At 46.0% G+C, this 25,140-nt stretch overlaps 2 protein-coding genes and 1 long non-coding RNA gene across 8 annotated transcripts in view; 2 read left to right on the plus strand and 1 right to left on the minus strand.

Annotated features, from left to right (window-relative positions):
- TRIM63 (tripartite motif containing 63) lies at positions 1-16,053 on the plus strand. Its single transcript, XM_020983172.2, has 9 exons — positions 1-525; positions 1,347-1,513; positions 5,160-5,328; positions 6,439-6,534; positions 7,810-8,043; positions 8,851-8,873; positions 10,458-10,582; positions 13,175-13,253; positions 15,491-16,053. Exons 1-9 carry the CDS (start codon positions 367-369, stop codon positions 15,522-15,524), a joined length of 1,086 nt encoding a protein of 361 aa, XP_020838831.1. The 5' UTR covers positions 1-366; the 3' UTR covers positions 15,525-16,053.
- On the minus strand, positions 12,081-24,477 carry LOC110206113 (uncharacterized). 4 transcript variants are annotated; one of them, XR_013482502.1, is made up of 3 exons: positions 23,960-24,449; positions 13,778-22,396; positions 12,081-12,860 (listed from the first exon to the last, which is right to left on the minus strand). It is a non-coding gene; the product is annotated as an uncharacterized LOC110206113 (long non-coding RNA). The 4 variants fall into 4 exon arrangements; XR_013482501.1 differs by having other exon boundaries at positions 13,709-22,396; XR_013482500.1 differs by having other exon boundaries at positions 12,081-12,346; positions 12,562-22,396.
- Positions 22,756-25,140, plus strand: part of SLC30A2 (solute carrier family 30 member 2) — a 14,972-nt gene continuing 12,587 nt past the window's right edge. For 2 of the 3 annotated variants that reach the window (XM_020983173.2, XM_078145578.1), the window contains exon 1: positions 22,756-22,851. In XM_020983173.2, the coding sequence (XP_020838832.1) occupies positions 22,784-22,851 (68 nt within the window). In that variant the 5' untranslated portion in view covers positions 22,756-22,783. Of the gene's footprint in view, positions 22,852-23,447; positions 23,986-25,140 lie in introns of those variants that run through there. The other variant, XM_078145577.1, reaches the window with a different exon arrangement.

Raw genomic sequence — 25,140 nt, forward strand, 5'->3', positions numbered from 1 at the left:
ACAGCCTGTCCTTGTTTACGGCCCCCATCCCCTGAGAACAGCGATTGCTCAGTCTGGCATGTGATAAGGCCGTTGCTTTGCAGGGAGGAAACTCAACTCTCCCGAAATCCACTCCCCACCCTCCTCCCTTCCCCCCTTCCCCCACAGCCCCTTGGCCAATTTGGGCATCGGCATGCCTGGTCAGTCCCTTCTCCTACAAGCTCATGTGACCCAAGGCTGGCTATAAATAGCCAAGGAACTGTGAACAAAGACAGAATCCCAGAGTCTGAGAAGAGCCGAGAGGAAAGGAGCAAGGCAAGAGTCTTTGGAACTTGGGGCGCCCACTCAGTGCGTGCTTGTGAAGCCAGAAGCTGCTTCCCCCAAGGGATGGATTATAAGTCAGGTCTGATTCATGATTCGAACCCCATGGAAAACCTGGAGAAGCAGTTGGTCTGCCCCATCTGTTTGGAGATGTTCACCAAGCCCGTGGTCATCCTGCCCTGCCAGCACAACCTATGCCGAAAATGTGCCAACGATATCTTTCAGGTCAGTGCTTGGAGGCCCTGAGAACCACCCCCTACACCCTTATCCCCATATAAAGCTTCCTGAGACTTTGGGGCCTAAACTGGCCTGGCTCCACGTGCTAGGCTCTGGGTCATCACAGTTCTTCTCTAGGAGGCAGCATGGGACACCAGACTGGAGTCAAAGGAGCCAAGGTTAGCATCTCAGCTCTGCTTGTATGAGCTTGGGCCGGTCACAACTTCTCTGGGCCTCAGTTTCACCCTCTGGAAACCGAGGGGGTTGGACTAGATCATCTCTATGGTTTCTTATGTCTCTAAATCCTACAATCTCCTACTGCTCCTATCACTCTTCCCACTGTGAGCCTCCTATGGGGCCTGGGAGGGGGTAGGGAGACAGTTGGCTACTCCTGCCCTTCTCCATGATGCAAGATTTTTTTCCACTAGTGCTCCCCCTAATCCTTTCATCCTCCCCCCTCTTTTGATAAGGTTGTTGACCAATGAGTTCCAAGAGGCAACTGATTTTAGTAATAAAGGGGGGAGGTGAGGAGAGAGGAGAAAGAAACCAGACCCCTCCAGCTGGAGCCAGCTCCAGGGTGGCAGTGGGCCCAGAGCCCTGGGGTGGCCGGGCGAGGGAGGGGCTGAGGCAGGGGGCAGGTGATCAGGAAGGCAGTGTCTTCCCCAGCTAAGGGTTCACAGCTGTTCCTGAAATGAGGGGGTATCATTTCTCAGGAGAAGGATAAAGTCTTGAGGGTGGATGGATCAGACGCTGGTCTGGGAGAGAAGTCTCCAATTTAGAAGAAAATGATATTAACTAGGTGACCCCTCCTCTATCCTTGGCATCCACAGGCTGCAAACCCCTACTGGTCCAACCGAGGTGGCTCCATTTCAGGAGGCCGTTTCCGATGCCCATCCTGCCGCCATGAGGTGATCATGGACAGGCATGGGGTGTATGGGCTTCAGAGGAACCTACTGGTGGAAAATATCATTGACATCTATAAACAAGAATGTTCAAGGTCAGTTCTTCCCCCATGTCCTCTGGGCTGCTGAATGGGGATGGGGGAGAGGTCTTCTTTTCTTAGTCTCAAAGGAGTCCCTGGAGATGAAGAGGAGAGGTCTCTACTCTCTCTGGCCAAGCTCCTAGGAAGAAGGTTTGGATCCTAGATGCCATCCTGCCTTCTTACCTTCCATCCCTTTCACAAACCTGCATCAAGATTCTGTATCTAGCTAAGCCTACCTCCCAGAGCTCACTGGCCCCAGCTCTAAGGTCTTGATGGGGCTAGTCTAGATAAGACCTCCCTTGCCAGGAGCCCAGGGAATGGAGACTGATTCCCCCATACCCAGGCCCTAGGCATTAGAGGTAAGATGAGAAGGTTGGGACTGGCCAGCCACCCACTTTCTGTGGTGATGATAATACTACTGATAACTAGCATTTATAGAGTACTTAAGGTTTACTTTAAAATACTTTACAAATATTATCTCATTTTTATCCTTGTGACAACCTTGTGAAGTAGGTGCTGTTATTATCTCAATTTTACAGATGAAGAAACTGAGGCAGACAGCAGTTAAGCGACTTGCCCAGGATCACACAGTTAGTATGTGTCTGAAGCCAGATTTGAACTCAGACCTCGGTGACTCCAGGTCCAGTGCACTATTCACTATATACATAGCAGCTGATGCTGAAGAGGGAAAAGGGAGAAAGAGATAAAAAGGGCAGAAGAAATTAAAAAGCTGGAACTTTACCAAATGATGAACCAATTTTGGGAACCTTCTTCCTCAGTGGAAAAGAGTGAGAATAGCCATAATATTAAACTAGGGAAAGAATAATAATCAGCATTAATTTATGGCCTTGTCATTAATTTAGTGCTTTAAATACATTAGCTTTTTTGAGCTTCAGAACAACCCTGTGGGGGAAGCAGTATAAGTATTATTTGGGGAAAAAAGTATTATTGGGCCCATTTTGTAGACGAGGAAATTGAGGTTCAGAGAAGGGAAATGATCTGCTTGAGGCCACAGAGCTACTAAGCAGCAGCTCGTTGACCCTAAGGCAGAATTATGTGATGGGTGCTCCAGTATGGGGGCCCAGAAGTTCTCAGGGAAGCTGCTGTGGTGGCCAGCTTTCCAAAGTCCTCCTTTCCCTCCAGCCTCCTGTCTAAACCCTTAACCAAGGGTCTGCTGGGATGTGTCCTGTTCCAGAGCCCCAGGGCTGCACAATGGGACTCTGGTTCAGCTCCATCATCCTGTAGGAGCTGAAGCATGGTGCTTCCTAGCAGGGCCTCTGTTTTCTGTGTGTAAAGTGGAGATAAAGAGACTCCTTGTAAGGATAAAAGGAGATAGAGGATGGGAAAGCACTTTGATTAAAAAAAAAACTACCCAAATTTTTTAGATTATGAGAGCTAAAAAGGGCCTCAGAACAGAGAATGTCAGAGCTGGGAGGGACCTTAGAACTCAGGATATTAGGGCTGGGAGGGCCCTTAGAATTCAGAATGTCAGAACTGGGAGGGACCTTAGAACCCAGAATTCAGAGCTAGGAGGGACCTTAGAACCCAGAATATTAGAGCTGGGAGAAACTTTAGAAAAGAGAATGTCAGAACTGGGAGGGCCCTTAGAACTCAAGAATGTCAGAGCTGGGAGGGCCCTTAGAACCCAGAATGTCAGAGCTGGGAGGGCCCTTAGAACCCAGAATGTCAGAGCTGGGAGGGCCCTTAGAACCCAGAATACCAGCACTAGAAGGGGCCACAGAGTGTTGGACTTGAAATCAGGAAGACCTAGCTTCAAATCTTGCCCTTTACTAGCTGGATGACCTCTCTGGGCCTGTTTCCTCATCCATAAAATGAGGACAATACCTCCAGTCTCTCCCTTACAGAGCTGTTTCCAAGGCCCAAATAAGATCATGTTTGTAAAGAGCTCTGCAAACCTTAAAATGCCAGGTAAATATCCGCTATTGTCATCAGCACACACACACACACACACACACGTACACACACAAGTACATACACACACACACACACACACACACACACACACACACACACACTCTCTCTCTCTCTCTCTCTCTCTCTCTCTCTCTCTCTCTCTCTCTCTCTCCCTCTCTCTCTCTCAGAACTGGGAATTAAGACCCAGAAACTGATCCCAAGCTGTACCACAAGCCAGTGACCTGACCAGGATTAAGGAGCTGCATCTCCTGGCTCTCTCTTTCCATTTGACCGTACTCCTTCTTGTTAATTATTAGTGATAATAATGTCATACTCCAATGATCAAAAATCAGCCTTTTGACCAGAGCCAAAGCGGGTGCAGATGTCAAACGTGTGTTTGGCCGTGTGCAGCCCACAACACTCCAGTGTGGCCTGAACCAGACTAAAATGTAATCATGAAATGTTTAACAAAATAAATTAATTAATTTAAAAGGAAATACATAAATAGGTATGGATTTCTGAGTCAATATGTGGCTGGCAGGGATCCATCCATACAATTTAGTCATCTCCATTTCTATTTGAGCTTGACACCACTGGTCTTATGGTAACATTGACACTGACTAGAAAGAAGAAAATGAATAAGGCAGGGAAAGAAAGAGGCAAGTGGGAAGGGTCTCTTGGTTCAGGAATCATGGCATCAGCTCTGGAAAGAATGTTAGAAGTCATCCAGAGGCCCAGAGAGGTGAGGTGAGTTCTCCCTTGTCACACAGCAGTCAGGGGGCTAGAACCAAGATTAGAACCCAAGTCTGCATCTCAGTGCTGGCTTCTTTTGTTGCATTGCACAGATTCAGGAGGAAACGTTGGAAGAAGGCATATATGGCAAATACCAAGGGGACAGAGTAGAGGATGAAGGAAGGCAGGCTCCACAGTGCAGTGGAAAGAATCCTGGAGGATCTGGGTTCAAATTTTAGTTCTACTTACTACCTGTGTGATCTTTGGCAAGTCACCTAACCTCTCTCTGCCTCTGTTTCCAAATTTGTAAAAGAAGGGGCTCAGAATAGAGATGATCTCTAAGGTTCTCACCAGCTCTACATCCAACAATCCTCTGAAAGCCAGTTGTAGTAGTAGTCAAAGAGGACTTCCTGGAGGAGAAGGTTTTGAAGGAGAGGAGAGGTATGAATTAATGGAGACAAAATAGGAGGGAATTAAGGGTTAAGAAGTGGGGCAGGGAAAGTCCTGGCCTGGGGAAGGAATCTTTGCTGGGAGGACCCTTTTCCACTTCTTCTGCTCATTCAGAATACCATTCCTTTGCTAGCTGTCAACCTTAACTGTGTGACCCTGGGAAAATCACTTAACCTCTCTGGGTCTTATTTTCATCATCCATAAAATAAGGAGATTGGACTTGATGACCTCTAATTCTAGCTCTGAGTCTAGGGCCTTATGAATATTTGGAGCCCTCTACATCTAATGAAAAGCCCAAGCTGGGTTAGCTGCCCTTGTCTCTGGGAGCAGCAGTGGACACTGGCTTATTTGAGATCAGAGTTCTTGTTACCAGCCACATGGAGACCAGACAATTGTTTGCTCCTGGGACAGAGCTCTGGGGTGGGGGGACCTCTGGGCACTCCATGAGCTGCCCTGAAGCCCCCAGGGCCAGAGCAGGGGGATGGGTGAGACTTTGAGCCTTTTCTGGGAGGGGCGGGGCAGAGGTAGTAGTACCCCAGTGACCAGTCTGGGCTCTCCCCTCTAGCCGGCCCCTGCAGAAGGGCAACCACCCCATGTGTAAGGAGCATGAGGATGAGAAGATCAACATTTACTGCCTGACCTGCGAGGTGCCCACCTGCTCCATGTGCAAAGTATTTGGGGCCCACAAGGCCTGCGAGGTGGCCCCACTGCAGAACGTCTTTCAGGGCCAGAAGGTAAGAAGGAGCCTTTATAGCTCATGCCTCATGTTGCTGATTGGAGCTCAGGGGATGTGCTGAGCTGGACCTTTCAGGAATAGCCTTGGAGGGACTTCCCAGGGCGCTGGGAGAAGCAATCTCCCCACCTCCCTCTAATCGAGGAGGGAGGCCTGAGGTCACTTGTTATATTTACTGTCACTTGAGAGTTACAGGGTGTGGCCCTAGGGAAAAGCCAGACCCCAAGGGATAGGGCCTCTTGCCTTCCCCTCTCCCCATGGGCCATCTCAGGTCACAGGGCTATTCCTATAGTAGAGAGTGGGGGAGGCTGTTTTCCCTTCTAACCCACCCAATCCCATCTCCACAACTACAAGGTCCCCTCCAAACCTCTCCTCCACTCCCCAGGACTTCAGAAAATGCCATTTTCTTATCCCTGGGACAAGTTGGGCCCATGGAGAGGGGCTGAGGAGAAAGCCTCTACCTACTGTCCACCAGGGATACCTTCCTTTTGTCTTCCTCTCTCACACACCCTCTCTTCCTCCCACATCTTTACTTATTATTCTTTTTCTCTTCTTTTCTATCCTTCCTGATTCTAGCCCTGGCTATGCTACTAACTAGCCATGAAGTCATAGTCACAGGATTTCAGAGCTAGAGGAGACCTCGCTGGGCCTCAGTTTCCTCATCTGTAAAAATGAATAGTATGAACTGATTGATCATTGAGGTCCCTTCTAGTTCTAAGGTTCTGTGTTCTAAGGTCCATTTCTGCTTTAATATCTCACATTATTATTTTTCCTTCTTTTTTATTCTTTGTTATAAGAGACAACTCTGTCAAAGTGGGAAGGATATATCTGGGAATGAAGGTTATGTAAAAATAAAATATTCGAATAAAAACTTCTTATACAAGATGAGCTTAACAGCTCTAATTTGAATATTCAATGATTCTATGATTCCTTTTCCAGGCTTAAGCCTGCCACTAATCCCTAGAAATAGAGAGGTTCCCAATCCCTTTGGGGAACCCTCCCTAAAGGAAAGGGTTGGAGACTTGGAACAAGGGTATCCCCACTTCCCTTTGTCTCGTGGCAAAGTAGAGGTTAAATCTATTTTGGTCTCCCCTCCATCCTCCTTATTCAGACAGAGCTGAGCAACTGCATCTCCATGCTGGTAGCTGGGAATGACAGAGTGCAGACGATCATCACTCAGCTGGAAGACTCCTGTAGAGTTACCAAGGTGAGGAATGGGAGAAACGGCTCAGCCTGGGGAAACTGGAGCCACCCACCATAACCCAACCCTCCCCCTCTCCAACTCCAAATGGCCCCTAATGGCTCCTCCATATGTCACGGTTAGAGGCCCAGTGCCCACGACTGGTTGGGCAGGTGTAATAGATGTGGAAATGAAAAAGAACTTGGGACTTAGAGTTGGAAAAGAGCCCTTATTTTCCAGATGAGAAAACTGAAACCCAGAGGGGTTCAGTGATTTGTCCGAGATGGTAGCAATTTACAAATGGGTAACTTTTTATGGGTAGCATGGGTAGCAATTTACAAATATGGGATTGGAACGCAGGTCCTATTGATTCTAAATATACTGCTCTTTCCAGTCTAATACTCTATGATTCTGTGATTCCTTTCTCTCTGTCTACTGCTTCCTTGGATATAATCAATTCTAGCATTGGTTTTTCTGAGTGAAATTGAACTAGCTATAAAGGAGCTACCAAAGGGAAATCAAAACAAAAGATTGGTCCAGAAGGAATTTATTAAATGATTAAAAAACAATTAATACCTCTACTATACATATTATTCTCAAAATTATAAAATACTGCTACATTCTTTTTATGAGATTCAGTATAGTACTAATACCTGAACCAGGAAAGAATAAAGCGAAGAAAGAGAACTATAAAGTAGTATCGCTAATGAATATTAAATTTTTTTAAAAGTTTAATGAAATCTTAGTAAAAAGACTACAGTATACATTTTTAAAAATTATTCAAGATGAGAAAGCATCATGGATAGCAGAAATGATAGATGACCTGTGGGATCAGGTTGGATTTATACCATGGATAAAAGAATAGTTCAAAATTGGAAAACCATTAGCATAATTGTATTAAAAACAAAACCACCCCAAACACTTGTTTCTCTGAATCCCATTAGGGTTGGAATCCAGATTAGAGAGGGAATTAGTCAAACCTTGACCTGTCCTGGAGTGCCCACCCTGGACAGCAAGAGCTCTGAATTGGGTGATAATCAGCTAATTAGAATAATAATAAATAATAATAATAACCATATAATTACAGCTTATATGTCTATTCATTTTATAGTTTCTAGAACACTTTCCTCAAAAAAAACCCTTTGGGTTAGGGTAGGTTCTTTCTGGCTATAAATCTAGGATCAAAAGACTATAGAAATGTGAGCTAAGAAGAGAATAAGGAAAAATCCAGCATGGGATTCTGGAGTAAGGGAATCTAGTCCCCCAGAGGAGGTGACCCCGAAACTCTCTCTGTTTCTCCAGGAGAATAGCCATCAAGTGAAGGAGGAACTGAGCCAAAAGTTTGATGTCCTGTATGCCATCTTAGATGAGAAGAAGAGTGAGCTGCTACAGCGAATCACTCGGGAGCAAGAGGAGAAGATCAGCTTCATTGAAGCCCTGATACAGCAGTATCGGGAGCAGCTGGAAAAGGCCACCAAACTGGTGGAGACAGCCATCCAATCCATGGATGAGCCAGGAGGAGCCGCCTTCCTGATGGTGAGCAGCTGGCTTCTCACTGTCTCGTCAACCATCAAAAGATCAATAGCATGTCAGAGCAATATGGAATCTTAGCGTATAGAATGGCAGAGCTAGGGGGGATGTTAGAACATAGAATTCCAGAGCTGGAAGGTGCCTAAGAACATAAAATGTCAGAAATTGAAGGGAGCCTAGGACATAGAATGTCAGGGGTGGGAAGGGACTTAGAACAGAGAATGTCAGAATTAGGAGGGCCCTTAGAGATCATCTTGTCCCATTCATCCTTTACTGATGAAGAGACTCTAGGTCAGAGAAATAAAATAACTTGCTTAAGGTCACACCATGGATAAGGATAAGAACCAGTTTGCAGACCCCAGTCTCCTGAATCTTAGGCTAGGGCTCTCTGCCGCAAGCAACTTCCTTATGCCCTTGTGGGAAGATGAAGAATCATGGATAGAAGAAAGGATAGATAACCTGTGGAATGGGACTCTAGTGGGTCTCCCTTCTGCCAGGAACCATGGAGGCAAGGGCTTGTCAAACATTAGGAGTTCCCAACCCATTCCTTCAGGATCTGGCCAGATTTGGGACTTTGTAACAGGGCTTGGGGAGGGTGCCAGGGAAATGATTTTTGACCCACATGCAAAGGGAAAAAAACCAAGAGATTGGAGACATTCTTCAGTTCTGGTGCCATAGCTGGCCCAGGGAAACCCAGGTTACTAGGAAGTCTTTGGCTCATGGGTACCCATCTTTAGAGCATCTGAGTGCCCAGTCCAATGGCTGAACCTCTATCCAGACTTAACCCTCTGCCTTCTCTCTTTCTTCCCACAGAATGCCAAGCCACTGATCAAAGCGTAAGTATTCCTTGAGGGTAGAAATTCAGGGTTTTGGTGCCCCAATCCTCCAACCAGCCTAAAGGGAATTCCCATTCTCTCCATCCTAACCTTTCCTGATGAATTCTGTTGGGAGGTTCTGTAATTCCAAGGCCCTGGAATATTTTGCTTCCTTTTCCCCCCCGATCTCTAACTCTGGCTTGTCTCCATTATAATAATAAAATTATAATAATAATAATGGAGGGGGAAGGTACCTTCTATAATAGAATGTCAGAGCTTAGAAGGAAAACTTGTAGAAAAAAAAAGCTTGCAGAAAACAGAATGCCAAGGATTCATGGCATCTTAGAACTTAGAATGTTAAGGCAGAGAGGGGAATTGATCAATCATTCAGCAAGCCATTATTAAGCACCTACTATGCATATGCCAAGCACTAGGCAAGGTGCTGGGTATCATAATGGATAGAGCTCTGGGCTTGGAAACCTGCCTCAGATTCTTACTAGCATTTAAACCTTGGGCCAAGAGTGGAGAACCTGAGGCCTCAAGGCCACTTGTGGCCTTCTAGGTCCTCAAGTGCAGCCCTTTAAATCCAAACTTCACCAATTTTGTTTGGATTCAGTCAAAGGGCCACACTTGAGGACCTAGAGGGCCACATGTGGCCTTGAGGCTGCAGGTTCCCACCCCTGATTTTAACTCTTTCAACCTCAGTTTCTTTAGCTATAAAATGGAGATAATATCACCCACCTCAAAGGGTTGTCATATGGAACAAGTGAGATTAGATAGATAGATAAATAGATAGATAGATATTACTAAAGTGCTATATAAGCTATATATTTAGCTCAAAGAGCTTACATTCTGTATAAGTAGAGCCTATATCAGATTGCATGCCATTTTGTGGGGGGGAGGGAAAGAGAGGGGGAGAAAATTAAAAACTCCAAATCTTATGGAAATGAGTGTTGAAAACTAAAAATAAATTATTTTTTTAAAAAAAGAATAAAATTATCCAAAATTAGGCAAAAAAAGGAGCTTACAGTCTAATATTAGGATTTAGAATGTCAAAAGTTGAAGGGACCCTGGAGAATACTGTCCAACTCTCCCATTTTTAGTTAAGAAAACTGAGGCCCAGAGAGGTAAACTCACTTATTTAAGGTCACACAGCAAGTAGGTAGCAGAATCAACACTAGAACCCAGGGCTCCTGACTTTTGGCACTTGGCTGCACATTTTTACAACCGCCTCACTCTCCTGCTATATGTGGCTCTAGGCCAGATCCCCTGGGGGATGGAACACTACCCTCATCTGGAGGTGGAGTGTGGCTAAATATAGAGGGAACAGTAAGGAACAGAGGGAGAAGCCACTCTCACATTTGAGAGAGGTTCAATTTTTTTTTGTCAAGGCAATGGGGTGAAGTGACTTACCCAGGGTCACATAGCTAGTAAGTATCAAGTGTCTGAGGCTAGATTTGAACTCAGGTGTCCTGAATCCAGGGCCGGTGCTCTATCCACTGCACCATCTAGCTGCCCCAAGAGAGGTTCAAAGGGAACTTCTTTCTTTGGGCTCTGGAATAGCAGGAGATGAGATCTCACCCATCACTGTCTTGTCTTCTCCAGCATTGTGGAAGCATCCAAGGGCTGCCATCTAGGCAAGATAGAACAAGGCTTTGAGAACATGGGTTACTTCACCTTGGATCTGGAGCACATAGCAGACACCTTGAGGGCAATTGACTTCATGTCAGGTAAGACTTCAATGGGAAGGACAGGATCTATTTCCCTACCCTACTATAGGAAACCTGGGGTACCAAGAGGCAGAGCTAGGCTGATGGCAGAGGAGAGGTTATGAGAGAAGGAGAGATTTCCCACTACAGGGACATGCCTACGTTCAGAAAATCAGGGAACCTTTAAAATGAAAGGGGCTTCAGAAGCAATCTAGTTCAACCTCAGTACAGATCAGCTGAACAATGGACATCTGGACCCTGTCCAAGGTAGAACAGAAAAAAAACCTCTGGACTGGGAGTCAGAAGACCTCAGCTCTAGTCCAGGCTCATCCACTAACTAGTTGTGTGACCCCAGGTAAGTCACTTCCCCTCTCTGGCTCTCACTTTCTTCTGCTTTAATATGAGGACATTGAGACTAGATGGTATCTAAGGTCCCTTTCAGCTTTAACATCCCAGCTGAATAATAACAACTCACATTTTGAAAGGGCTTTAAAGTAAACAAATAGATTTCTTCACAATGACCCTGTGACATGGATTATCCCTATCTTACAGAGGAAGAAACTGAGGTTTATGAAAGTGTCTTTTTAAAAGCATTGCTAATATTTATATCTAGGTGAATTAGGAGATGATTTTGACAGTAAGAGCAGAGCAATTCTGTTAGCTGGTATAAGAAAGAAGGTTTTGGATTTTGAAATATTCAAATCTGTCTGATGCTTAGCAAGGTCAAATGACCCTTCTGTGGCCACAGAGTACAAGTCTTAGAGCTGAAACTGACATTAGAATCTCCTGACAGAATCTAGGGTTCTATTCACTACATCCCATGGCCTTTCTCCACTCTCCATGTCCATTCTATATTCTAAAGTCTCTGCCAGCTGATATTCTGTCTCTATATTCTCCAGCTCTAAAATTCTATATTCTACATGTTATGTTCTGAAGCCACTCTAGGCGCTGACACTCTGTGATCAAGGTCTATCCCAGCTCTGACATTTTGCGTTCTGTCTCTGCTGTATGGGCCCTCTCAATTCCAACAGTCTATATTCAAAGATTCCTTCCAGCTCTAACTTTCTGTGATTCCTTTCCATCAGAGAAGGTAGATAATCTGTAACTTGAAGGCATTCAAAAGACCTCAATTGCCTTAATTCACCTCTCCAATCCAGCATTGAGCCCTTTAGGGAAAGTCTTTATCCTATAATTTAGAAATGTAGTAACCTTCCTCCTTACTGGACTGAAAAACACTGCAGGGAGGGCAGGTGCCTCATTTACCTTGTGTTCCCCAAAGTCCCTTTTAGTAGAATCATGGGTGACTCAGATTTAGTGTCGGAAGGGACCTCAGATGTTTTCAAACCCGAGCTCTTCATTCTATGACACACTGGTCTTGACACATAGTAAACCCCTATTAAATATTTTTTCATTCATTCTTTCACAAAAGAGGAAAAGCAGGCCTTAAAATATTAAGTGGATTGCCCCAGGTCCCAAGGAAAGAAGCAAGAGTTCCAGGACTGAGCCGACATCCTATAACTCAGTATAAGCTCTTTTATTTTAAAAACATATTTTTAAAATTTTATTGATATATATTTTTACATGGACAAAATTTCCCCCTTCAGTAGATTCTGAATACATGGTTGCTTCATTGAATCAGTGTAACTGAATTCAGGCCCTCCAGGGTAAAAAGTTTTCCAAACATTTAATCTGGTTAGTAAACAGGGTCCAGTTAAGAGTCAAGGAAGATGATCATGGAGATTAGGGGATTTGTTCCCTGTCTTCAGATTCCCAGGAGACAAACCCCTTTCAAAGGAAAGAAACATGGAACAAATTATGTGATCACAGAAAACCAGAGTGGAAACTGACCTTAGCAGGCATCTAATTCAACTTTCCCCCTCGTTTTACAAATGAGAAAATGGAGGCCTAGAGAGGGGAAGGGATTTCCTAGTTACTTCTAAGCTGACCCAGCCAGGCTATGAGTCTAGGAGAGCTAAGAAACTGATACAAAAGTCCCTCACCCAGCTTCAAAGGAGTTACTGAGAAGATAGAGTATTGAAGGTTGGAAGAACAGGGTGAGCAGGACAAGGCGTTCCAGGCAGGGAGAGGGCTCAAAGGCTTGGCTTCCAGGACTGAGCAGAGACACAGAGTTGAGCTTCCAGGGAGGACCTTGACCTCTGAGTCCAGAGAGCATTCTGCCTCTTCTGGCCAGACCACCGTTATCTCTCCTGTGGTTTCAGGGAGTCAAAGACAAACAATGTCTTACCCAAAGTCCCTCCTCAAGGCCACAGCAAGATCAGGTGATAGGCAGTGGGTAGCTCTGAAACAAAGGAATGTCTTTGTGTCAGCCCCAGGTTGGGGTTGGGGGGAGGGGAGGAGAAAAGGAAGGGAGGAAGAGGGAAAAGGGAAGACTTAGTCATTCTCCAGGTGTGCTAACACTTGCTGTTCCCCTTGGACCTTCCTCAGCAAGCTTCCCACCCTCTCCATGCTTCTGGCCTCCCCTCTGGTAAGGAAGCCTTGGATAGATGAACAAGGGTGGAATGCCCCTGCTCGGTACATCTGGAGGTGAGGGTGGATGGATGGAGCAAGGAACCCCAGCCCATTCTAAAGCTGTTGCTTGCTTTTTATCTACAGACGAGGAAGAAGAAGAGTTCATCGAGGCAGAGGGGGATGAGGAAGAGGAAGAAGAGCCCGCTGGAGGGGAAGGTGGGAGGTAAGGAAGTCTGCATTTTTTGGATCTTTGGAGATTGCCTTGAAATGCAAAGCACAAGGGAGAGCTAGGTGGTGCACTGGATAGAGCACCAGGCCTTGGAGTCAGGAGAACTGAGTTCTAATGTGGCCCCAAACACACACTAGCTGTGTGACTCTGGGCAAGTTACTTAATCCCAATTTCCTCCCAAAAAAAGAAAGAAAAAGAAATGCAAAGCACAGATTGGGAGAAACCCTGAAAGCAACTCAGTGCTCCCAAAGAAAAGCACAGGATTTAAGAATTCAAAGAAAGTTGAAGACCACCCTGGCCAACTTCTTATTCAGTAAAAAATATCTTATCATCTAGAGTCGGCCAGGGCTCCAGAAACAGGCAGCTGGCTACCCTGCCAAACTGAAGTAAAGGCAAGAGGAAGGTAATGGGAATGTCTCATGGGAAGAGCAGTCGAAGGAACCAGCTACCTAAGAGGATCACAGATTTAGGGTTGGAAGGGACTTCAGTGGTCCCCAAATCCAACCCTCTCATCTTACAGATGACGAAATTGAAGACCAGTGGGTTGAGATGGTTTGGCCAACATCACACATACAGCTTGTAAACAGTAGAGCCAAGATTTGAACTCAGGTCCTGAGCAAGCTTCCCAATACACCACACTGTTGGCTGAATTGTTAGATTTAGCCTGGAGAAGAGAAGAGTAAAAGGAGGGTTTATTTTCATCACTTCCTTCAAATATTTGAAAGTTAGTTCTTGGGAGAAGGTATAACTCGGGACCGGCCAACGGGAGTCCCCATCTTTTCAATAAGCAGAATGTTTTACCTGCTGCAGTTGTCCCATCTCCCCCCCCCCACCACAAAGCCTGGCCTTAGTGGGGTTATCCCACTTCCCAGCATGCTCTGGAGTACAGAACACAGCCCTCTGTTGTGCAGGCCTGGAATTAGGCATACTAGATCCAGTGGGTGGAAGTTACAGAGAGGAAGGCTTCAACTCAATGTGCAAAAAAAAAAAAATTATGAGAACATGTCCCAGTGTGGAATGGCTGTTCAATAATGCAAGAAGGTGTCCCTGAAGATGCTGACGACCACCTGTGAGGGATGTTGTAGGGAGGATTTCTCTATTGGATGTTACTGCATGATCTTTGGGCAGCTTGGCGGCACGGTGGATGGGGCCATAATGGGCTTGAAATCAGGAAGACTCATCTTCATGAGTTCAAATCTGGCCTCAGACTAGCTGTGTGACCCTGGGCAAGTCACTTAATTCTGTCTGCCTTAGTTTCCTCATCTGTAAAACGAGCTGAAGAAGGAAATGGCAAACCACTCCGGTATCTTTGCCAAGAAAACCCTATGGTTATGAAGAGTTGGACATGATTGAAAAAATAGCTTAACAACAACAAAAATATGATCTCTCAGGCCCCTTTGAGCTCAGACACTATAATCTAAGCTCCCTTCCACCTCTGTTATTCTGAGTTCTAAGGTCCCTCCCAGCTCTGACATTCTATATTGTAAGGTTCTAATGATTATACATCTTGAGGTCACTTGTGTTATTGTTAGACACTTTTATCCGTTACATTTCTAACATTAAGTCAAAATCTGTTTCTTTGTAACATCCACATCTTGATTCTGGTCTTATTCTGTGGAAGTCTAACAATTCTTTATTATCATTATTGCTGACATTTATGTAGCATTACACGGTTACAAAGAAAGTCATGTTTGATCCACCAAACCCTATGAGGTGGGTGGTGCAAATATTGTCCCCATTTTTCAGATGGGGACACTGAAGGCCAGAATTGGGATGTGACTTGCTATATTGGCAGAGCCAGGACTCACACCCAAGTCTTCTAACTCCCGGTACAGCTTTCTTTTCTCCTCAGATACAAAAAACCTTGAGAGTTTGTTGTAACAGGATATGACCCATATACTTGGACTATATCATATCATGTTTTTTCAAAAGGGCACAGGAACAGAAAGGAGAATTTAGGGCATAGAGCACCATGGTAGGAAGACTGAGGAATCTGAAGTCAGAGAAGTTCCAGTTCTGAGATGTCATGACCTGGCCCTCCTACTTACTCCTTGTGTGACAGATCACTTGCCCTCCCCGGTCCTCAATTTCCTCCACTGTAATGTAATATGAGGGGGTTGGATCTAATGATCTCTAGGAACTCTTCTGGATCTAGATCTAAAACTCTGGAAAGATTTCCTTCCCCTCCCCCCACCCCCATTCACCAGAGTCTCTTGCTCCCTTTCTTCCAGGAGTACAGGAAGGAGGCAGGAAGATCTCCAGTGAGAAAACCCAAGCCAAGAGAGAGACAGGAGAAAAGAGGCCTCACCCAGGAGAGGAGTCTTTGTGGCAAGCCCCGAGCTCAGAGGGGAGAAGGATCCCACCTCTGCCAGGTCGCAGAGACTGGACACACCCCATGGCCTAGCAAGTGGCCACTCACCCAGGCTTAGAGACTTGTTGAAACAAAACACACAGGACACTTTTCTACGTTGGTGCAAAATGGAATGTTTTGTACAATTTCTTTTTTAATGTTTTTTTTTGTATATAACTGTAAATGTATATGGATCTGGTGCTTTCTGGAAAAAGACTTTGCACATTGTGCAGGGGAGGAAGGTCATTGTGTGGAATGATTAGAAGTGGTCAGAGATGCTGAGGGATTGGGTACTTGGCAGCTGTCCGGGCCCCTCTCCACACCACTTTCTGGGCCTAGAAAGAAAGAGTGTACTGTACTTTAATGCATATTCCTGTCACACAGGGTACTTACTGACTGAATTTATGTTGCACATTGTTCAAATAAATGCACAGTTCTATCAGATGTTCCTAAAATGGAGGAAGGTGTTCACTTTGTACCCCTGAATGAAGGGTCTGGTTCAGATAGACAGGGGCCTACGGGAGCAAATCCATGATAGAAGCTAGGGGTAGGAGATAAGAGGGTGCATTCATACATGCTGGATGCTTCTTTGATGTAGTAGACAGAGTGAGTGCTGGCTTTGGCATCTGGAAAACCTGGATTCAAATTCAGCTTCTTAGCTTGTGTGAACCCAGGGAAGTCACTTAACATCTATGCGCTTTGGCCAACTATTTGGGATTTCACTTATTAAGGGAGAATCTATTCGGTCTCAAGATTAGGGGAGAGTAGCATCTCACTCCATCCTCCCAACATTTCTTTGAAATAGATAGTGCTATGAGTACTGATGTGATGTGATCATTATCTCATTCACAGAGGAAGTAACTAAGGCTGGAAGCTAAAAGACAAAGGGAGTGACTTGTTAAAGATCCCAAGGTTAAAAAGCAGAGCAGGGCTAATAATAGTGTTAATAACAATAGATGACAATTAGATTGTGCTTTAAGGTTAATGACTGGCTTTACTTCCAACAATCCAATCCAATAAGCATCATAAGTGATTATTAAGTACAAGTAGTTGAGGATACAAAAACAAAAGGAAAAGAATCTCACTTTCTCCCTACATGATCCAGTGAGATCTGTGATATCCTTGATTAAGGTATTCCTCCTAGATTCATTCAGAAGAGCCTGGCCTAACTATTCACATAGGAAAAACTAAGTGGATGAAGGAAACCTGACCTGACTTCATTCATATAGGAAAAACTAAATGGATGAAAAAAGTCATTATCTAGACTACATGATAGAGTCAGGGAATCTATAGTTTGTCTTCCAATATAGATATATCTAGGGACAACTAGGTGCTGCAGTGGATAGAGTATGGGGCCTGGAGTCAGGAAGACCTGAGTTCAAATCCAGCTTTAGACCAGACACTTGATACTTGCCGAAGTGTAACCCTGGGCAAGTCACTCGACCCCAATTGCCTCACCAAAAATATAGATAGATAGATAGATAGATAGATAGATAGATAGATAGATAGATAGAGATATGGATATATATGTATGTAGAATGTACATATATGTATATTAATACCTTGGATAGATACTGAAAACAGACAGTGAGTACAGGAGAGTACAGGAGGAGGAAAGTAGGCTGGATTGCATTTGGAAAACAGTAAAAATTGTTTTAATGACCTCAAGCTTCTCCCTGAAAAAAAAAAGGTCCATCTTTTTTAGCAGCAATATTCTTATTCTGATGTTCTATGGCTGCATCATGGCTGTATCATGTATTATATGTCTATATGAAACAGTCTTCAAGATATGAATTCAGAAATCTCCCTGAGGGCATGGAGTGAGGGTACAGTAGCCATGGGCAGGCTGTAGGACATTGCAAATAAGGAATTAAACATAAGAAGGATAAAGGATGTCATCAGGAAACCCTATGATGGAAAAAGCCAAGTTGCTCAGTGACAAATAACATAATCTGTGTTGATATCTACAAGATGTAAGTAGAAAAGAATTGTCCTCAATTACCATCTTTACTCAGATGATTCTCAGGCCTGTTTGCCCTACCCTCTCTCCTTATCTCCAGTCTTGCATTTCCAGTTGCCTATTAGTTATCTGAAACTGGACATCCTGTAGACATCTTAAACTAAGAAGTCCAGTCTACTACCTCCAGATGGCCCCCGGACATTTCCCAACCTCGATCCTACGTAGATCCCCTTCTACCTCCCAGTCACCCCATCAAGATAACCCTTCTCCCAGCCCCCAACTCCAGTCACGCCAAACTACTTGGCCACTCTTAGATCCCTCCCATAATTTTTCTGTATATAAGGTCCACCTTGTCTCCATGAAGGGGCTCAGATTCTTTAAAATCTGGCCTGCTTGCATCAGCGATACAAATGCTCAGATTCCTTAAGAATCCAGCCAAGGGCTCAAATTCTTATAATCTAGCCAGGTGCTGAGACTTGCTCAAGCCCGCTTGTCATTACGAGCGTCACAAATGTTTAGATTCCTTAAGAGCCTGGCCAATATGGCAGATCTTTAATAAACTTTGTCTTTGGCTGAAAAAATAAAAAACCTTAACATGTCCAAAACTGAATTCATTATCTTTTCCCCTAAACCTTTCCTTGCCCCCTCCAGGGCACTACTATCTTCCCAGTCATCCAGGCTCCTTGGTTTTGAGGTATCATCCTCAAATCCTCACTCTCTTATCCCCTGTATCCATGCAGGTGCCAAGTCCTGCCAATTCTACCTTTGTAACATTTATCATATGTTCCCCCTTCTCTCCTGATGTTTCCACCATCCAGAGTTGGGCCCTCATCACCTCACACCTGGATTATTTCAACAGCTTGCTGGTGCTCTCCCTGCCTCAAGTATCTCCCTACTCCAACCCATCTTCCTCTCAAGTTGTCAAATTAATCTTCCTAAATTGCTAATCTGACCTTGCTACCCTAATTCAATAAACTCCAGTGACTCCTTATCAACACCAGAATTAATTTTACAATCTTCCATTTGGAATTTAAAGCCCTTCATAACCTGGTCCCTTCCTATATTTCTCATCTCCTTATACCTTACATCTCCATGTACTCTAAGCCACTGGGCTCCTTTACTGTTCCTCCTAATCTCCTGAATCTGAGCATATTCTTGGGCCAAACCCCTGTACCTGGAATTCTTTCTCTACTCATCTCTACCTCCTGCTTTCCTTCAAATCTCACCTAAAATCCCTACCTTCTGCAAGAAGCTTTTCCTGGCCCTCCTTAATCTTAACGCCTTTCCTCTTTGATTGTCTCCAATTTACCCTGTGTATGTATGGGTGCGTATGTGTGTATGTACAGAGAGACAATAAGAGAATGAGAAAAAGAGAACTAAAGAAACGGAGAGAATGAGAAAGAGAATGAGAGAATGAGAGAACGAAACAAAAAGAGAGAATAAGAGAATGAGAGAGAGTTTGTACATAATTATTTACATGTTGTCTCCTCCATTAGACTGTGAACTCCCTGAGGGCAGGGCCCTTTTTTTGCCTTTTTTTGGTTATCTCTAGTGATCTAACACGATGTGCCTGACACATAGTCCATGCTCAGTAAATGCTTGTTGACTTAACTGTCTGCTCACTGTAAGCTTATAGTCTGGTTGGAAAGACAAGGACTATGCACAGGAAATGGAGAACCAGAAGCATGCATAAAGCATCTACTCAGCACCAAGCACTATGCCAGGTACTGTAGACACAAAGGCTGAAGCAGTCACTACCCCCAAAGAGGGAATCACAAAGTGTTTGTGCAGCAGGTGTCATGCTGAGGGCCCTTGAGTGCACACCTGACTTTCCTTAGAGTAAATCCTCGGCCCTACGTTTTTTTTCTTGTTACATCTGTCCTCAATTAAAGGAAATCCGACTCATCAATTCATTGCGCACCAGATGTAAAGGAGGCCAGTGTAGACACAGCCCCTGCTCTCAATTGGAAGTCTAGCTCACAGGTCTACAGCACTGTAATACTTACAAAGGGTTTTCCTTATAACAATCATGCGAAGGAAAGTGTGTAAAGATGTTATTTTCATTTATGTTTTACTGATGGAAAAATTGGTGCTGGGAGAGGGAAGGTGACTTGCTCAGGGTCACACAACTAGTAAACGTCAAAAGGCAGAACTTGAACCCAGGTCTTCCTATTGAAAGAACATTGTTCTCTCCACTCTTTGGAACAACCTTCTCCTCCAGGAGCCTCCAGCTCAGACGGAGGGAGAGATCAGACTAAGAGCCACTCCAATTCCTGGGGTCCTCTGCAGGCTTTTAAGCTCCAGTATATCTGCATTCCCATTGATTTTCACAACAAGCAAGACAGAGGAACATTGTCACTATAGATGGAATTGTCCATGCTGGCAGGGACCTAACCTTTGCCCCACCTCTGATGCTCGCTACCTGGGTGACTTTGGCAAGTCACTTAACCTTTATGGGACTCAGTTTCCTCCTTCGTAAAATGAGGCTTTGTGGCCTAGATCCTTGTGGCTTGCCATTGATCCCACAAACAAGAATCCAGAAAGAGTGCCTGAGACACCATCCCTGAGAAGTGGTCTCTTGTTTCTGCTTGAAGATTTTCCCGTGAAAGGAATCCACCCGTGTGGCCCATTCCCTTGTCAGACAGCTCGGATGGTTGGGAATAACACCCAGAAGCTTTAGGATTTACAATCTATTTTATGGATGTTACCTCATTTAATCCTCACAACCGGAAATAAGTGCTATTATTATCCCCATTTTATAGGTGACAGCATTGAGAAGACTTGCCCAGGGACACTCAGTCAGATGCAGGGACTGAAATCAGGTTCTTCCAACCACCAGTTCAACCTTTTTTTTTTTTTTTGCAATCAGGGTTAAGTAACTTGCCCAGGGTCACACAGCTAGTAAGTGTCTGAGGTCGAATTTTAACTCAGGTCCTTCCGACTCCACTGCACCACCTAATTGCCCCTCAAGTTCAATCTTCTTAACCACTGCTCCACTTTCCCCATCCCTTGTTATTGTTGTCTGTTCTTCTTTCTCAAAGAGGACTATGACATTAGGCAGGTGATGCCATGATTTGCAAGTGAATTGAATTTAAGTGAGGGAGGGCTGTGCAAGTCACCGGCCTCGCTTTGTCTTCTGGAGCCGTCTGGGTCTGGTGGGATATAGGTCAGGATGACTGGAGATGGCCCTCTTCCCCCTTATATGGATTAATCTGAACTCTCCGTCTCAGCAATTTCCACTGACTGCTCCCAGCTTTGTCCTCTGGGGCCGGCAAGAACAAATTTAATCTCTCTTCCACATGATAGCCCTGTAGATAACAACCTACATTTCCAAAGACATTTTAAGGTTTGCAAAAGCTCTTCCCTCACAACAACCGAGTGAGACAGGCCAATATATTAGTATCATTATCCTCCATTTTGCATTTGAGGAAATTGAGGCCCAGAGTGATTAAGGGATTTACCCATCAGGTTCCTACAGCTCCTGAATGTCTAAGCCAGTTCAAACCCAGGAATCACAGGATCACAGATGAATAAATAAAAGGAACTTCAGAGGTCAGAAATTCCAAACTCTTCATTTTGCAGATGAGGAAACCGAGGTCTACAGAATTTAATTGAACTGACCAAAGAGGCCACACAAGTGGATTTGAACCCAGGTCCTCAGACCCAATTCAGCATCTTTTCCACCAGACTCCAATAATTTCTCTACTGGAGGCAGCGTGGTGTAGTTGCTGGAGTGCCCGACTTTGAGTAAAGAGACCTGGGTCAAATTCCCTTTTTAGGTGTGTGATCATGGACAAGTCACTCAACTGAGCTTTAGCTTTCTAATCTGTGAAATGGGAATAATAATGCTTGCACTATCCCCTCCTCCTAAATTGTTGTGGGTAAAGCATTTTGGTTTTTTAAATAAGTGTTACTGATATCTTTGAGGGGTTTTTACATTACCGAAATTTTCTCCAGCATTCCTCCCCATCCCCATTCCATAAATATAGGATTTAACAAACTTACATGTCTTAAAAATGCAAGCAATTACTATAGTATACTGCTTATTAAACCAAACTGCCTCTGTGATCAATGCAGATGACAACTGGTCATATCTCTTTTAGGGTTTGCAAAGCTGTGCCCTCAAAATAGAATTAATAAATAGAACCGCATGCTGTTGTGAAAAAGATTCTTATGCCTAGGTATCACAGGTATCACTATCTTCCTTTCGCTGTTGTGTTCAAGTCTTCATGACCCCATTTTGGGGTTTTCTTGGTAAAGATACTGGAGTAGCTTGCCATTTCCTTCTCCAACTCATTTTCTAGATGAGGAAACTGAGGCAAACAGGGTGAAGTGACTTGCCCAGGGTCACACAGCTAGTTCTGAGGCTGGATTTGAACTCAGGTCTTCCTGCCTGCAGGCCTGGCCCTCTATGCACTGCGCCACCTAGCAGGTTCAGAGAACATTAAGGGACTTGCCTTTTTGTAAGTGTATGGGGCAGAATTTGAACCCAAGTTTCTCCTGACTCCACACTCTGTCACACTGCATGGCATGGTATAGATTCAAGGTAGCAGATTTAAAGGAATCTTCCAAACAGTCAGACATCACCTGGTATTAGTCAGAAACCCTAAGGGTATGGAATCATTCAAGCTTCCATTAAGTAAGAGAAAGCAGAGGGATAAAATTGATCACAGGAGACCTCCCCCTGCCTCCCCCCAGGTAGATGACAGGTAGATGTGTGGGTCATAGGCCTGTACCCCTTCCCCCACCCCACTGCTGCCCTACCTGTCTTTTGGTGGTCTCAGCTTGTGGATGACAGAAAGATGCCAGTGGTACTGATGCTGCTTCCTGAATGTCCAAGTATACCACCATCAAGTTAGAACCTGGGGTCCTTTCCACGATGAGCAGGAGGGTACTACCCCATAGCCACCCAAACCATCACAACCTTATCCTCTTCCACTCCCACCTCCTAAGGAATGCTTGCTCAAAACAGGCCAGGCTCAAGCTTAGGAGAAGCTCAGTCCACTGGATTGGAAGCTCCTAGTGGACTCTTTTCTCTCCTGCTCTCCAGAGCATTTGGCTCACAGGGCTTGGCCTCAAGTGTTTGCGGCCAGGCTGGCTGAGCTCCCCAGCTGGGTCCCGACACTCCCAGTTCTACCCGTCCTTGCACTGTTTTTTTCCCCAGCCTGCCTCTCCTCCACCTAACTCCCCCATAAGCTCACTTCCACGGAACTCATGGACTGCAGCGGAGGGCCTGATGTGGTCCCTTCTTTAGGCCCTGTGCCTGATGAACTTACTAAGAGGTAGGAGATAACATCTGAAGTTTTAGATTCCCACATAGGGCACTAAAAGGAAGGCGCTCCCACCCCCAAAGCAGATGCCTAGGCTGTTAAGCCAGTCCTACCCGTCCTGCATTTAATGTCCCTTGGGGAACAAGATTTTGTCCCAAGAGGTGAATGTAGCTAGGTACAGAGGACAGAAGAGACAGTTGCCAGTTATGATTTGGGAGGAGTGGGAGCAATTGATCTGAGCAGGGAGATCCAGCTCCCGTCTTTATCTGATGCGGATGACATGGGCCCCCACTTTCAGGAACCCCACCTTCCCCTAGCCTGAGCCTTTAGAGGAATTGCCAGTCTGAGTCCTAAAGGAAAAAAACCCAACTTTAATGTACTTTTCGGTGGCCCCACCTAGAGGGGGGGAAAGGGAGCATCCGTTTATCTGGACCGGCTTTGGGCAGGGGTCATTCAGTTCTCTCAAGGCTCCTGGTCAGAACTGTTCCATTCCTTTCCCATGCCTTCCCCCAGGGAGTCCCTGGAGCCCAGGGACGCTGGAACTTCCTAATCTTTCTCTCATCCCCCACCAGAGGCTTTCCCTGCCCCCTCCCCTGGAGGCACCTGGGACAACTCTTCCTAAGCGTGTGGTTCTTGCTGTCTATCTGTTTGTCTCTTGGGAGCCCAGCTTTGAGCTAGGTGAAGCCGCGAGACGCTGGCTCCCTTCTGCACCCTCACAACCCTTCCCCCCCGCGCTGCGTCCCTGGCTGCAGGTACTGGCCCTAGAGTAGTAGTGCACACGGCGGTCCAGGGGCGGTCAAGGCGCTCTTTGCAGCCGGTCCCCCTACATCTCACGTCCCCCACCCCACCCCACACACCCCTCCCCCCCGCGGGTCTTTGCACACGACGCGCCGGCAGCAGAGGTTTCACGAGCAGTAGCCCGCCAGGGATAAAGCACAGCAGGCGCGGGACGCGGGAGGCAGCTGCTGAGACGGAAAAGGCGTCCTGCGCGAACTGGCCCACTCGGGATCCGGCCCGGGGGGCCAGGGGCACGCAAGCGCACGACGAACTTCCCGAGTGGGGCTTCTAGGGGGCACGAGTGAGGCGCCGAGAGCGCATGGAGCCCACGGAGAAGCGGTACCTGTTGGACGTCAAAACTGGAGGCCGGTAAATCAGGAGCAGAAGCGCGCCTGGGGTGGAGGGGGGTGGGGGAGAAGACGCGCTCTCCCCACCTCTCCGGCTGCATCTCATCCTGCCTGTCCCGCCTCTTGGACCTCAGCTGACCTGCCGCCAAGATTTTTCAGCTGGTGTCGGGTGTCACTGGTTAGGGGAGGTCTGCGTTGCACCATCCGCACGCACCCCCTGGTTTGTCCTGCGGGGTAGGCGCGGGCCGCTCACTAAGAGATAAAGTGATAAAAACTGCCAGAGGCGGCTGGGAAGGGCGTGCGGGGCAAGTTCGGGAAGGGGCTGGGAGCCGGGGGGGGGGGGGGAGGAGAAAGAGAGAGACAGACCGGGAAGAGAGAGAGGGAGAGAGAGGGAGAGGGAGGGAGAGGGAGAGAGAAGAGTGGGGGAAGACAGGATGCAGATGCTACACCCTCTCTTTCACTCCCCCACCTAAGGATGAGGAGGAGGTGGTAGGAGCCCCACCCCCCATCTGGTCTCCCCGCTTCAGTGCTTCTGTCTGAGTTCTGCCTTCAAGTCACCAGATGTATGGGGTGGGGTGGGGGTGGGGGAAGAAGGCTGGAGGAGAACCATTTTAATCTGTAGGCCCTTTCTCTTTCCGGTGAGGGGAGTAGGTAGGAGATTGCAGCAGTGGCCTCATACCCTGAGGGCTCTTTCTCTTGGTGCAGAACCCTGGGGAGGAAGGGCACTGTAATTCCCTTACATCCCCCCAACCGAGGAAGCTCAGCCTGCTAGGCCTCTTCTCCTGTCTGCCTCCCTCAGGCACAATCATAGAATCCCAGAACCCTAAATGTCAGTCGACTGACCCTTAAAAATGCAGAATGTCGAAGTCTGAAAAGATTTTAGAAGCCATCTAACATTCTCTCTCTGTCTGTCTCTCTCATTTTACAAAGGAGTAAAACTGAGGACCAAGACAGGGGACAGGACTTGTTCCACAGGATTATCTAGATGGTGATAGATAGCATAATAGAGACCTGGATTCTGTTTCTTCCCTCTTTTTGCCTTGACTTCCTTCTTTGAACTAGAGGATCTTCCAGCACTGCCAGTTTGTGACCTCTCTTCCCCGACGTGCTGCTACCCTTATACGTGTTGTCTCCCCACTCCCCTTAGAATGTGAGCCCTTTAAAAATGGAGACTGTT

This window comes from Phascolarctos cinereus, unplaced genomic scaffold, assembly GCF_003287225.1.
Source record: "Phascolarctos cinereus isolate Bilbo 61053 unplaced genomic scaffold, phaCin_HiC Scaffold_726;HRSCAF=1367, whole genome shotgun sequence".
In the NCBI taxonomy this organism is placed as follows: domain Eukaryota; kingdom Metazoa; phylum Chordata; class Mammalia; order Diprotodontia; family Phascolarctidae; genus Phascolarctos; species Phascolarctos cinereus.